At 52.4% G+C, this 14,054-nt stretch overlaps 5 protein-coding genes across 7 annotated transcripts; 2 read left to right on the forward strand and 3 right to left on the reverse strand.

The window, feature by feature from the left end:
* Nucleotides 1–631: 631 nt before the first annotated feature.
* On the reverse strand, nucleotides 632–3,159 carry PV05_05199 (uncharacterized protein; the record flags this gene model as incomplete). The annotated part of the gene is made up of 3 exons (XM_013461674.1): nucleotides 1,936–3,159; nucleotides 780–1,883; nucleotides 632–727 (listed from the first exon to the last, which is right to left on the reverse strand). Exons 1-3 carry the CDS (start codon nucleotides 2,287–2,289, stop codon nucleotides 632–634), a joined length of 1,554 nt encoding a protein of 517 aa, XP_013317128.1. The 5' UTR covers nucleotides 2,290–3,159.
* A 200-nt stretch (nucleotides 3,160–3,359) lies between these two features.
* Nucleotides 3,360–6,146, forward strand: PV05_05200. 3 transcript variants are annotated; one of them, XM_013461676.1, is made up of 5 exons: nucleotides 3,360–3,653; nucleotides 3,698–3,942; nucleotides 3,995–4,214; nucleotides 4,270–4,342; nucleotides 4,392–6,146. In XM_013461676.1, exons 2-5 carry the CDS (start codon nucleotides 3,808–3,810, stop codon nucleotides 5,980–5,982), a joined length of 2,019 nt encoding a protein of 672 aa, XP_013317130.1. In that variant the 5' UTR covers nucleotides 3,360–3,653; nucleotides 3,698–3,807; the 3' UTR covers nucleotides 5,983–6,146. The 3 variants fall into 3 exon arrangements, with proteins under 3 accessions (XP_013317130.1, XP_013317131.1, XP_013317129.1); XM_013461677.1 differs by having other exon boundaries at nucleotides 3,717–3,942; XM_013461675.1 differs by having other exon boundaries at nucleotides 3,360–3,942.
* PV05_05201 (uncharacterized protein) lies at nucleotides 6,134–6,663 on the reverse strand (the record flags this gene model as incomplete). The annotated part of the gene is made up of 2 exons (XM_013461678.1): nucleotides 6,389–6,663; nucleotides 6,134–6,329 (listed from the first exon to the last, which is right to left on the reverse strand). The coding sequence occupies exons 1-2, from the start codon at nucleotides 6,541–6,543 to the stop codon at nucleotides 6,134–6,136; spliced, it is 351 nt and encodes a 116-aa protein (XP_013317132.1). The 5' UTR covers nucleotides 6,544–6,663.
* Nucleotides 6,664–7,188: 525 nt separating this feature from the next.
* PV05_05202 (uncharacterized protein) lies at nucleotides 7,189–10,266 on the forward strand. Its single transcript, XM_013461679.1, has 4 exons — nucleotides 7,189–9,306; nucleotides 9,367–9,430; nucleotides 9,478–9,574; nucleotides 9,624–10,266. The coding sequence occupies exons 1-4, from the start codon at nucleotides 7,290–7,292 to the stop codon at nucleotides 9,816–9,818; spliced, it is 2,373 nt and encodes a 790-aa protein (XP_013317133.1). The 5' UTR covers nucleotides 7,189–7,289; the 3' UTR covers nucleotides 9,819–10,266.
* A 183-nt stretch (nucleotides 10,267–10,449) lies between these two features.
* On the reverse strand, nucleotides 10,450–13,265 carry PV05_05203 (uncharacterized protein; the record flags this gene model as incomplete). The annotated part of the gene is made up of 1 exon (XM_013461680.1): nucleotides 10,450–13,265. Exon 1 carries the CDS (start codon nucleotides 13,237–13,239, stop codon nucleotides 10,450–10,452), a length of 2,790 nt encoding a protein of 929 aa, XP_013317134.1. The 5' UTR covers nucleotides 13,240–13,265.
* Between the last annotated feature and the right edge of the window lie 789 nt (nucleotides 13,266–14,054).

Raw genomic sequence — 14,054 nt, forward strand, 5'->3', positions numbered from 1 at the left:
TGGCCTCGGATGAGACCTGTGCTTCTGTGCTTTTGGGTGTTCTTCGAATGGGGTTTGTGCGAAGAAGAGAAGAATGTCATAATGATGCTCAGTGAGGGTACTTAAAGCACTGGAGAGAATTCTGTCCGTGGTTATTGATTGTTGTATGTTTGCCTTCGCTGCTTTGGTGTTGATTAATGCCAAAGGGTCAATTGTCGTTATCTGCACGCTTTCTCTTGGGTCTTTGCGAGGACGTCATGTTTGCATTGTTAAAGCAAGCTAATTCAGGCATCGTGTAGAGGTTTGATGCTTGCTCTGTCCTTGTGTTGTCTTGCGCATGCGCCTACCCGTGCATCTCATTCTGTTTGGCCTTTGATCTTGGGGTCTAGAAGCCAAACAGCTTTGCAGTTTTGTATTATGGGCCTGCATCTCGCTTGTTGTAATCATGCTCTGCATAGACTGGCGAATTCATGAATGCCATCATCCTGTGCACACAGGTAGTAGCATCTCCGAAAAAGGTTGTCGAAAACCACTACTCCGACCACAAGCGGCAGTTCAATGCTGGATCAATGAGCTGTATGACTCGGCTCACTCATGGTCAGTGCTGTATCCAAGTGGACACACGGCGCCGATGCATACTGGCGAGCTGCAATCAAGTTTTGTCACTGAAAGTCACCGAGAACGGCTTCATGAACCGGCTATAGTTGTCTTTTGGTTCGAGGAGGTAACCCGGATCGTCGAGAGTCATCTATGCCGTGTTAGCATCGACTTCCATGGAGCCCAGTGGCAGTTGCGCTCACGTCAAATTCTAACAATAATCTGGGAATGACTTTCTTCATCTCCAATTCCGCAATATGTCTACCGAGACAGACTCGTTTTCCTGCACCAAAAGCCAGCATCGTCCTCTCCATGGCGATGCGCTGATGTTCGTCGGTTTCCAGCCACCGGTCTGGCCGGAAGTCGTCGGCATCCTGTCCGAACACTTTGACATCCCGATGCACAACAGGCACCGGCACAGCGACTGTAGTCCCGCCCGGCAGCCAGTGGCCAGATATTTGTGCGCCTCCTGCAGGGACGACCCGTTCCAATGGCTGTGAGAGGAAGTGGTAGAGGCGCATGGATTCTTTGATGACAGCGCCGAGGTACTTGATCCTATCGGCCTCGATATATCTGGGTGGATTCGAAAGCTCGCCCGCACTTACTGCCGCATCAAGTTCCGCCCGAAGCTTCTTCATTGCACCTGGGTTCTTCAGGAGGAAGTAAATGATTGTGCTCATGGTGAATGCTGAGGTGTCGAAGCCGGCCGAAATCGTTGAAGATATCATTCGCATCAAGAGCTCCGTCGATATGTCCTTGTGGCGGGTGGCTCCGTCAATGTATTTCGATAAAAGGTCCGGCTTTGCGCCGTTTTTGACCATCTTTCCGGGTCCCTGTGCTTGACGGGCAGCTAGTTCTTCTTTGGCCATTGTGGTCCAGACAGGCGGGCTTCCAGAGCTTTGATACCATGCGAGGCAGAAGGGAGATTTGTACAACAGCTTTTCCAGGGACGGCAAGGCTTGCCATTTAGTCCAATGGTGCAGACGTTGCTCGCCTGAGATGTCCCTTGTGGATTTCCTAGCTGCGAGGTAGTTTGTGTCCCTGTTGAATGCAGCTTTCATCAAGAAGTCAACCTGGAATTGCTGCATACTGGTGAAGACATCGGCGCTTCGTACCTGGCGAAGAGTCTGGACCAGCATGTCGGCGGTATAGTCCACGTCTGGTTCGTAGTCGAGAAGGTTCTTGGTTGCAAATGCGTGTCCAACAGCACGTTTCAGCGCGGCGTTCTCAGACTCGTCCTGCATGTCAATGACACTGCCGATTATCTTCTTGTTAACGAGAGTCCTTAGGGCATGGTAAGAGTCCGCCTTGGCGCGATCGAGGTCAGTAGATGCAGCAGAAGGAATTTTGATGCCGTACCTTCTTGAAGTCTCCGTGCGTCGAGTAGATTGTGCTCACAGCCAATGGGTCGGAGGTGTACACTGTGTTGGGACCGACCCGGACAATCGGCCCATATTTGGCGTGTACATGACCGATGTTTTCGTGGAAGCTGGCATATTCAACCTGATATGCCCTCCACAGGTCTGTGATTGACGCGAGGAATGGTCCTGGAATGGATGGTATCTTTAGATACCTAAATAACACAAAGACCAGAGCACCGAAAGGGACAGAGTAGAGAGCAACTGTTGAGAATGGCATGTCTGCAGCGTGATATGAGTACAGAGCATCTTCGCGGAAAGTCGAGTTACGCCTATAACATGGTCGATACCTCATGTAATATGCTCGTCCATGATCTATGCTGACACGACACAAATTCGGCAAGTGCGGTATATGCTGACCGCCTGACGAATCATGTTTTGGAGGCGCACTCGCCCGCTTCAGGGAAATCGTTCTTACCTATGCTGACACGAAGCTTAGACTCTTAGAGACTTACCTCATGAAGGGACTTCTCCTTGGACAGTGTGCCGTCATATTTGGCTGAGGGATTGACCTGTCTAAATGTTGCAGGATTTTTAGCATGACTTGGGGATGGCTTGAATGACCGTAGTCCCGTGTTGCAAAATCGCGTAGTAGTTTCACTCACAGCCCTAGAAGCAGCTTCTTGGACGGATTTCAGGTCAAAACCTCATGTCCAGAGTTGACAAGCTACCACTGCATCACTGGGTTGTGGATAAAGACAGGCCATCAACAGCAAGTCAAGAAGACAGGACAAGCAGAGCTGAGTACCAGACTGTCGTTTTCATCCAGACATGGCCGTACGACTGCTTGTTCACCGTCATGCACCACGCCATGAAGTGAGAACGATCGGCACCCTGCCGCAAGTCCTGGAATGCGAGGATGATCATTCTGCTGCAATAAATCTGACCTCAGATGACCGGGGAGTCTCCAAATCGCCGTCATTCCGGGTTTAGGCCATGTGAAGCACTTCTGCTTATAGCTCTCTCCCAAGCAGGCGGTTCCTTATTTGTATGACTGGAATTTCTCGTTCAATCGTCCAACGTTGTCAGACTCATCTGCCGAAGTTGCCGGTCAGTCGGACCGAACATATGCTCAAGTCATTCTTGCTGATTCTCAAGGAATATTTCGTTGTTCACGCCCTGATTGATTATATTCGCCGCAAACTGCGGCACCGCTGGTCTTGCTGGCCACGAAAGAATACCTGGTTCTGACGATGCGAAGTGTCACCAGATATGGAGGTACGAATGTCGATTCTGAGCAAACAATGCAAACTGGCTAAGAGGCATGACATCAGCTCCGAGCTAAGCCAAATACGAGTTAGGTGGTTGGCATTGTTGGATTCAAGCTTTTGCCCAATACCACCTTCTTCTCTTGATCGGATCACTGCCAGACTCACCCTTACAAGAATGAATCGGTTCTCGCATCGATTCTACGTGACAACACTCAAGTCTCTTCTTTCTTTGCTTTGCTGAGGGCGTCCCCATCGACTATCCTGCCTCAAATGCGGAATGTTCATGTTCTAGGGGAACCGTTCTTGACCAGTAGAGAGCAAGAAGCTGGGTTTTTGGTCGTCTTCATGGGACCACTAAACGTCAATTGACTGGCCAGGGACTAGCTTGGATCATGCTGGGATTCGGCAACCAGTGTGATAAACGCGATTTGCTGTGGAGCAACAGAAGGTAGGATCGTTGTTTATCCAACGCGCCGTCTTAATTGACCCCAGGATCTCTAAACAAGCAAAGTCGAGATAAGGTTGCACAAATACTCAATATGCTGCTGGGATTCGAGCACTTCTGACATTCCTCCCATATTGCAACTTCTACGGCGGCCGATATGTGGTCCCTCTTTGTCCCTCTGCTTTTCATCTGGCTGGAGCTGGCCGCCACCCAGTACTTCCCACCAGCACCAAAGAATGTGACCAGGGTCAACTCAAAGCTTCAGGAGGGTGTCTCGATCTCCTTCAAAGAGGTAACTGGCTTTCCCCGTCTTTCGGGACCCAGGCTGACATCGCAATTTCTAGCCTGGCATTTGCGAAACCACGCCTGGAGTCAAATCATATGCTGGATACGTCCATCTGCCGCCAGGCGTCGTGGATGACCTGGGTGTCTACCAGAATTATACTATAAACACCTTCTTCTGGTTCTTCGAATCGAGGAAAGATCCTTCGAATGCGCCGCTTTCAATATGGTTCAACGGTGGCCCTGGAAGCTCATCCATGATCGGTCTTTTGCAAGAGAACGGTACGTTGGCAGGAGCCTCCAGTCCACGCAAAGCCCCAGCTAACGTGCTATTCAGGACCATGCAACATCAAATACGACTCCAACTCCACAACGCTCAATACTTGGTCCTGGAACAACGAGGTCAACATGTGGGTTGATAATCCCTGTCCGCACTTCGAACGCTGATCGCGTGACCAGGCTCTACATCGATCAACCGAACCAAGTAGGCCTGAGTTATGATACCCTGGCGAACGGCACACAGGATCTTTTAGACCCAAGCGGTGACGTTGTCATCGACGACTTCTCCTCAGATATTCCCAAGCAGAATAACACCTTCCTCGTCGGGACATTCCCAACACAACTACTCAACTCGAGTGCGAACGGAACGACCAACGCAGCCAGAGCTCTTTGGCATTTTGCTCAAGTCTGGTTTCAGACATTTCCTGACTACAAGCCTAATGACAACCGAATCAGCATCTGGACCGAGAGCTATGGCGGCCATTACGGTCCAGCATTTGCCGCTTTCTTCGAAGAACAAAATCAGAAGATCGCCAATGGTACCTGGACTGACGCTGGAGAAACCTATGATATTCACCTTGATACCCTTGGCATCATCAACGGCTGCATCGACGTCCTTGTTCAAGAACCAAGCTATCCCGAAATGGCCTACAACAACACCTACGGTATCGAAGCGATCAATCGTACTGTCTATGACGCAGCAATGAACAGTTTCACCAAGCCGGGTGGCGTACGATATCTCATTGAGACGTGCCGAGCACTTGCAGCTGAGGGAGACCCCGAGAACCAGGGCAATAACGCAACAGTCAACGACGCTTGCTCGTTCGCAAACGATGCTACTTGGTACGTTGAAGGTCCTTACGTCGCCAACTCAGGCCGAAATTACTACGACATAGCAGCAGTCGATCCTGATCCTTTCCCACCAAACTACTATATTGGCTACCTCAATCAGCCTCATGTACAAGCCGCGCTCGGAGTTCCTATCAACTACACAAACCCAGGTGGAAACTCCGCGTACTACGCATTCCAAGATACCGGGGACTATCCACGTGGAGGATATCTGCAGGACCTGTCATATCTCATCGACAACGGGATTAAAGTGGCAATGGTCTACGGAGACCGAGACTATGCGTGCAATTGGATCGGAGGGGAAGCGGTGTCCCTTGCTGTCAACTACTCTCATACCTTTGACTTTGCGGCAGCAGGATATGCCAATATCAGCGTCAATTCCAGCTACGTCGGTGGTCTGGTCAGGCAGTACGGTAATTTCAGCTTTTCTCGCGTCTTCCAGGCAGGACATGAGGTCCCAGCTTACCAGCCCGAAACGGCTTATGAGATCTTTCGCCGTGCGCTCTTCAATTTGGACATTGCTACCGGCAAGAAGGAAACGGCGAAAAACGCAAGCTTTGCAACGACAGGTCTTCCGGATACTTGGTCCGTGAGAGATGTTTCTCACATCAGCCGGGATCATATTTGCTATTCACTTGCTCCAACGTCGTCCTGTACGGATGAACAGCTCCATAGCATTATCGATGGTTCGGCATTGATCTCGGACTACATACTTGTCGACAATTATACGATGAACCAGTTCCCAGGTCTAACGAACGGCACAGGTAACAATGGCGCAGGCGGGAATGGTGGGGGTGGCAACGATAGTGGCAGCGGAAGCGGTTCTGGAGGGAACACTGACAACAGTGCCGCAAGCATTGGGATGAGTACTGCTTTGTGGCTGATGATAACGGCCGCAACGGTGGCTGCGTGCTGCTTTTGAAGACACTCCTGGTGACTGAGGCTTGCTAGCGTTGACAATGCTCATGCCGATGCTACAATATGTACAATACCACCCTGCCAGATGCAAAATGCCGATTTTGGCCAGTGGCTTCCTCAATCGCCAGGGCACATCTCATGACAAATGCTCGAGCTCATTTATTCTTGTTCTCCATGGCCTTTTTCTGTTCCAAGGTCTTTATCTCGCTATCTCTCGGATCTCGTGTTTCGTTTTCTGTACCACGTTCTCGCCTTGCAGCCTCGATCTTCGCCTGTTCGGATCTGGGTGGCTTGTTGGAGTGGAAGAAGTAGTAGAATGGGACCCAGCAGACAGCGAAGCCTAGTGCATATCTAGGCCAGAAGTGTCAGAATTGGTTGCAACATCCCGCCCGAGGTTGCCGCTGACTTACAGTGGTAATCTGCTATTCTGACTTTGAGCTTCTGGTCTTGAAGGGGCAGCTTTGTCTCCGTATGATCTCCTTGCTTGAACAAAGAGCTGTTGTGTCCGGGCAGATTTGCATGCCTGCGAGGCGGGAACGCGACGGAGTGCTGATATCGGCTGCATTTCGAATACTGTCGTTGATTTTTGAGCTATAGTCTAGTTTTGCAGACTTACCGATGACCAGAATATCATCAGTCCAATGACTTTAAGCATTCGCGCATAGAAGCAAGGACTTCGTGATCGATCTCGTTGGCATCGTCATCACTCGTACGTCGTTGCATCATGTCTGAAGTCAGACTCCGGCGATGCTCACCCGGTCGCAAGAGGCGTTCCACCAATCCCCAGATCGTGCCTGAGACCCCTGCAAGATGCGCAGGAGATTGGTTCCTGGGGTGCCTGTGCGTCAGATCTTAGCGTGTGCAGTGGCCACCTGTCACAATTTAAGCCAGGCGATGTTATTCTTCTCAGCTGGGAAGCTTCTTTCTCTTTCGCTTCTTTTCATTCCTCTTCCTCTTTATGCCGGCGTCCTTCATGTCGTTCGTCATGGGTTCGCTGTCAACCAACCGTTTCTCCATTGGGGCGATCCGTCAGAGTCCAGTCTGACTTGAAGGAGAAACAATGTATGTGAGGGTAGAAGCGGACTGCACTGATACCTGCACTCAGGTTAGTGACGAAGGACGGAGAGAGCAAAGTCAATAAGGATGGATCTGGGATGATTTGCCGTTCTTCATGTCCAAAAGGGAGGTCAGAACAATTGCTCGGTAGGTACCAAGTGTGGCGGATAATAGCAAGAGCTCATTCGAGTTCGAGCATTGTCAGTGGAACAGTAGGATGAAAAGATGCTGCCTTCAATCATTGTCTGAGCAAACATGGCAGTGGCTGGGGGCAAGAGTAAGTCACTTCAAGAAGATTTTCCTCCTTCATTTTCAGTTTTCCTACTACTGACAAAATCCTCCCACCACATCAACTGTCCTCTTCACATCCTTCCCCGTGTCCAGTACCTGCCACTTCAGTTATCTGCATCTCCAGTCATGGCTTTGACGGTCCAGCATGACTCAAATTTCCCTGATCAATCATATCGTCAGGGTCTCAAGGAAGCATTCGTCAAAGACTGCATCATCGAAGCGGCCGTTGAACACCTCTTCATCGAACTCTACAAGAATGACCTCCTTGGCCTCTTCGTACGTGCGTTCAAGCCAGAAGTCGTCAAGACAAAGCATAGTGCTGGTTTCAACCAGACTGTGCATTTCAGCTGGGATTACGGTCTATGTCCTCCGCCAGATGCTCCCCTCGACCCTCTGCAGCCGTTCCTCAAGGGCTTCGTGCAGAACCTTACAAGTTATGATCCTGAGACGGGCATTGGTCGGGCTCCTGTCGAGCAGTCTCGAGATGTACGGGAAGTTGTTGAAGAGTATATCGAAGCCATACTGCAATATGCCCGTCTAATGTTGGATTCAATCGGAGAAAAATCCGATTCGGACGAGGAGGAAGATGACCAGGAGGAGGGATCACAGGTCGATGGCGACACCGGAAAAGCGACAGACACTAACTGCACCGTTCAATCGGATACAATCGAAGACGCTTCGATTGGTACAACGGATGAGAGTGATGAAGTTACCACCACGCCAGAAAGCCCTGGCACCTTCGGCGATATCATCAAGTGGTCTTTCCACAGTCCAGACCGGCGCTTTGCGGATTTTGGAACACAAATCGTTGTGGAACGGTTGAAAGAGGTGATAGGCGGGGCCGAGGCTAACGCAGCTTTCTGCTGTGGAGGCTGCATACCCATTGTCATAGCAGACGGTACAGGCAACACTTCGGTCAACAATAGCCCGCCTGTTATTGTACGCTTCGACACGGCCACTGGGGGAACGCACAAAGTAACCTTCAGTGGCAATGCAGGTCCGGCTCTGTTTGGTGTCAACTACCTCGTGCAGCAATGCCAGCCAGCCACATTCGGCGTTGGCAGCAGAGAAGTGCACAACCAAGAATTCAGAAATGCGGTGAAACTGGATGCCACACAGTTCAGTACAAACCTTGACCCATACAATCTCGGCATCCTGGACAGTGTGTCAAAGACGTTGTTGCCCCTAGACGGCACTGCTGATGCTTGCGTTCGGCCATCCAACAAGCTTCGAGCCGAGCTCCGCAACTTGAATGTCTACACTGGGCCCAGCGGCAAGTTCAAGTCACACGTTGACACTCCAAAGACTCCAAACCAAGTGGGCACTCTTGTCATCTGCCTCCCTTCCAAGCACGAAGGTGGAAATCTGATCGTTCGTCATCAGGACAGGAATGTCACCTTCACCTGGGAAGATTCGATGTCCATTGAATGGGCGGCATTCTACAGTCATCTGGAGCACGAGGTTGAAGAAGTCAAAAGCGGCCATCGAGTCACGCTGACCTACAGTCTATTCTGGCGTGAATCTCTCCAGTCAACTGAATCCTTGCCGTCACCAGCCACCGTCGCCTCGCTACCCCTTTACGGTGAACTCCGGAAAATAATGAGTCTCGGGAGTTTTCTGCCCAAGGGCGGCACACTCGGTCTCTACTGTACGCACTCTTATATTCACAACAGAAAGTCGAAGGAGGTTGACATGCCCCGATCTCTTAAGGGTGTGGATATGGCGTTCTTCATGGCTTGTCAGGAGCTTGGACTGAACATTTACACTCGCCCTGTCCGAGATCCCAAGGAGATGGAATGGTACGATGAATACATGTGCAACAGTGATTCCGAGGTTGCTTCCGATGATGCGCTCACGGGTGACGAAGAAGGCTACTATGACCAGCGTCGTCTCTTACACGACGAGAATAGTCCTTCAGTGTCGGACGAGGTTGTCTTGAAGTACGACTATGATGGAGGCGACTGGAAGACTAAGAGCAAAGGTACGGCCTTCTCTTGCGGACTACTTAGCTAATTGTTTCATCATTACTGACCTGTGCTAGCCACATGCTTCCACGACAGACTCAAACGCATCAAGCGGGAAAGAACCCTTTTGCGTGTGAATGGGTGAGCTCTCTTTCGAGTGTTGATAGCAGTCGCTGATTCCATTCAAGTAATGCGAAAGACAAGAAGGTCGCTATAGCCAGGTCAGCTACATCCTTCAACCCGACCGAGTTCAACTATGATATCATGTATGATGGTGACGCGGAGGCAAGAGATGAACGTGACCCCTCTCCATGAAAGCTTCTGACATGAATAGCGCTTTGACAGCATGTGGGATCACGAGTATGGCGTTGTCTGGCTGAACCGACCAAAGCACAAAGAGCCCCACAGAACCTATCTGTCATACGCCAGCAACGAGCCGAACGTGGATTGCGAGTATTCGTATGCTGCTATATTTGTCGACATTCCGGAATGGACGAAGCGTGGCAAGTCAAATTCTGGTGCAACCTGAGCAATGTGACCGATTGATTGCAGGAGCAGTATTTCGATGTCATTTTCATCGGTTGCAACATGGTTGCCAAAGGACGGACGTCGATAGGTCGAGTCTGATTCCATTTGGGACAGAGTGCTTTGATGATGAAACTTAACGTGATCGGGATGGAGCAAAAATTCAAGTCGTTCAAGGCGGTGATGTGGCATTTATGAGATTGTTGTATGGGAAAGAAGCAGGGGCTCTTTGCGCTTTAGGCCATCTGAGCACTACAAACCCCATGTATTGTTGAGAGCTGTGGTGGGTTGCCGAATTGTTCTGATATGTCGAATACTATTCCACGAGTGGTCGGAGCGGACTCCTGGATGCTGTGCTTAGCAAGATGATCAAAGGGTGTTTTTCTCGAATTTGCTCGTGATTGTTGTATCTGTTGACCTATGGTCGCCTTTCAAACAGCAATCGCGGACCGGTATATCAAAAAGCAATTGCTCAATCTTTGCAAAGTCATTAGGCAAGAAATGTCATGAATATAGGTAATGATACAAATAAATCTCAGGATGGGCCACCCACAACATCATCTATAACACACAAAACCCGCCCAGCAATAACACGAAAAGGGAACCACAATGTATCAGCACGAGCACTGATACTACTAGTACTTCTTGTGAGCAGCGTCACCGAGCAGGATGGTCACGGCCTCATCCCAGCCGCGATCCTCGACGATCTCCATGACTGTCCTGCCGGACTCATCGCGGGCGTCAAGGTCGACGGGACTGCCTCGATCGACGAGCAGTTTCAACAAAGTCGCGTCGCCGTTCTCGACGGCCTGCAAGACGGCGTTCCAGCCGCGGTACATCAGATTGATATCCGCGCCACGGGCGAGCAGCATCTCAATGATCTCGGTGTCACCCCTAAACCGGCGAATGGCCTTGATGATGGGCAAATGCTCACCGGGGGCGTTGACGTCGGCGCCGGCCTCGTCGAGGAGGTACCTGACGATCTCCTTGCGGCCCTCGCGGATGGCGGTGGTGAGAGGGCTGAAGACGCCGCCGTTCTTGTCCTCGACGCTGACGCCGGCGGCGAGAAGCAGCTTGATGCTCTCGAGCTCGTTGGCCACGACGGCCATTTCCATGACGCCCTTGACGGCGCGCGTGTTGTGCACCTTGGGCAGCAGCTTCTTCAGGATGGCGGGCTGCTTGACGGCCATGCAGATGGGCCAGTCTTGGCCGCGGATGGCCGGGTCGGCGCCGTTGGCGAGTAGCAGATCGACGTATTCGACGCGGTTGTCGCGGATCGCGGTGGTGAGCGCCGTGTGGCCTTCGGGCGAGCGGTCGTTCGGGTTGACGGCCTGCTCGAGCAGGTACACCAGGGCGTCCCTGTTGTTGTGAGCGACGGCGGCTTCGATGATGCCCTTGGGGTTGTGCAGGTCCGAGCCCGCGGCGACGATTTGAGGGAGCAGATGCGTGCGGTGGTGCGTGACGCATTTGAATGCGGGATACTCGGATGCCGGTTCGTTGGGGTCGGCGCCCGACGCGAGCAGGAGTGACACGAGCTCGGTGCGGTTGTCGCGGATCGCGGAGCAGAGAGGCGTGTATGTGCCGTCCTTTTTGGCGTTGATGTCGACGCCGGCTTTGATCAGCGTCGTCACGGACTCGATGTTGTTGAGCGAGGTGGCGAGTTCGAGAATGCCGGGGCATTTCTTGAAGTTGGCGCCGCGCGCAAGGAGGACTTGGAGTGCCTTGGGCTGGTACGTGGCAGGCCACAGGGGGTGTTTGGGGCCGGGGAGGTTGGGGTCTGCGCCGTGTTCGAAGAGGAGCTGCATGATGTCGATTCTGCCGGCTTGGATGGCGACAAAGAGTGGTGTTTCTCCTCGGTTGCTCTTGCCGTTGGGGTCGGAGCCGTAGTTTAGCAGGAGCTCGACCAGTCTCTTGGGCGAGGTCTTTGTGACGGCAATGTCGAGGAGGGTGTTGCCATCGGAGGTGGTTATGTTGGCGTTTCCTCCGTAAGTGAGCAACAGTTGCACCAGGTCGACCTTCATCTCGCTGACGGCAGTTGCAAGGGCGCTCTCGTTGTTGGGGCCGGCCGGTAAGTTGGCGTCGGCGCCGTACTTCATCAGGAGCTTCGTGCCTTCGAGGAACGTGACTTCGATCGCTGCCAGGAGCGCTGTAGAGCCGGATTTGTCAAGGCTGTTGGGATTGGCCCCGAAGAGCAAGAGAAGGCGAACGCTTTCGGCATCGCGATTGAGGACAGCTTCGCGTAGAACGTTCACCTCCGTCCCGCTGTCCGGGGGAACACCGCAGTCGAGCAATTGTTCGATCATCTTGTGCTTTCGCTGCTGGATGGCACTGATCAGAGCCGTCTTCAGAGCGGCGGAGGTGGCGCCGGTGTTCTGCTTGGGCGTCCATCGCGGAACTGTGGCGGGATCGGCCTTGATGCGGACGACTTTCTGCGATTGCTTGTCGTTGAACTCGATTTCCGAGATCATGTCCTCGATCTGGGTGAAGGAGTCGGCGGTCTTGACGGAGAGGTGGTCTTCAAGGGTGACGTCGGTCGCTGCGGTTTCCGTACTTGAATGCAGCCCAAGATCTCTTGCAGTTGAGGTGGCGGTGTACTTGCTAGACCGGATGCTAGGAAGAGCCTTGATGCTGTTTGAATCGCCAACACGGTGGATGCTGTGTGCATCACCATTGCGATGGTCGACGGAACCATTATGCGGCTCAATCGGGTGGCCGGTCAATGCGTTGAGCTCTTCGTCGAGACGTGGGAAGAGCGAGTAATTTGCATGCTTCTCACTGACGGTCGAGATGGGTGGTAGCGGTGGCAGGCGGTCAGGAACTTCTGAAGCTGGTGCTGACGCAGATTGGATGGGTTGTTGGACTGATGCTGGGGATGTTACTGCTGACGCCCTACCAGGGTTTATGCGCTCGAGAACAGCTGCCAGACCCGTATAACCGATCCCGACAGAGGCATCGGCTTTTGCATCTCCCAGTGACCATCTGAAGACGAGGGCGCTCATTCTCAAGGCGTCCCGGCTCCTGCCCAGCGACTCACGGATCTTATGGATCTCGTCGTCGGAGAACATATTGTGCCAGCCTCTCTGGAATCTGCCCAGACGTCCTTTCTTCTCGTACTCCAGATACTTTGAGAGCATCTGATTGAGAACGATGAAGTCATCGTTGGTCTGGCGGAACTTCTTGTCGAGCTCTTGATTCATGTCCTGGGGGAACTTGGTGTGGGAGCGCGCTGCTTCTGTCAGGCCTGCTTCGATGGACCAAAGAATGCGAGAGATGTCCAGGAAGTCGCAGGCGAGTTCTCTGAAGCCATGGGGTTGGTGCTTGACAGTCCCCAGGTACTCGAGCATGCGCACCGAGATACTGTTTCCGACATGGGTCGCTTGAGTGCAGAGCTCGATAAGTGTCTCCTTGCCCTTCCTCGGCGCCATGATGGTGGTCAGTATGCAGTGAGAGGCGGGAGGAGAGGTTGTCCGCGTGCTCCTGCTGGCACGTGAAGAGATTTACTTGTCGCACAATGAGGGAGTCGCAACCGGGCGAGAGAAGGGCGGGAAGAGCAAGAGGATCTGTCTCGAAAATGAGACGGATGTCGAACGGGGAGACATTATTTTTATCACTGCCCTCGGTCCGGCAGACCATACTCAAATTTGCCCGGCTCATCCTGCGAACCCGCACCCTGGTGGCTTGGGACAAAGGAAAGTATCGACCATGTTCTGTTCCTGACGGGAATAACCCTGCCCGAATGGCAGGCGGCTTCGACGGTTGGGCCCGGTCAAAGACACAATAACGCACGGCCAGATGAAGCGCTGGAGGTCGCAAGGCATCTCGACCTGGCCAAACGAGCCGTGTTCACTGTGCTATCGAGGCATTCCAATTCCACCCGTCGTCCATCACTAGTCGAAGCTGGGCTCTAGACGTTCGATTGGTGTTTCGAGGTCAATCTGGACCAGCTTCCCAGGTACATCCCTGGATCGCAACGCATGAATATCCATTTAGGCCTTGATTAATTGCCCGGCCGGGCCAATGCAGCAACAAAGCCCAATAGGAAACAATCATGGGCTATGAGCATCATCGAAGTACTCTGTACGCGGTAAGTTTGAGGCTGGCTCTGGGGGAATAGCGTAGGACAAAGACATGTGGGCCTTGTGTCCAGCACGCGAGGATCGTCAAATCGTAGCCTGCCACCAGTCTGTTGGACCTTGAACATGCCCAAATCGGGGGAGTCGCCGGATTTCTGCAACTCCAC

Source organism: Exophiala xenobiotica (assembly GCF_000835505.1).
Source record: "Exophiala xenobiotica strain CBS 118157 unplaced genomic scaffold supercont1.3, whole genome shotgun sequence".
NCBI classification, from domain to species: Eukaryota; Fungi; Ascomycota; class Eurotiomycetes; order Chaetothyriales; family Herpotrichiellaceae; genus Exophiala; species Exophiala xenobiotica.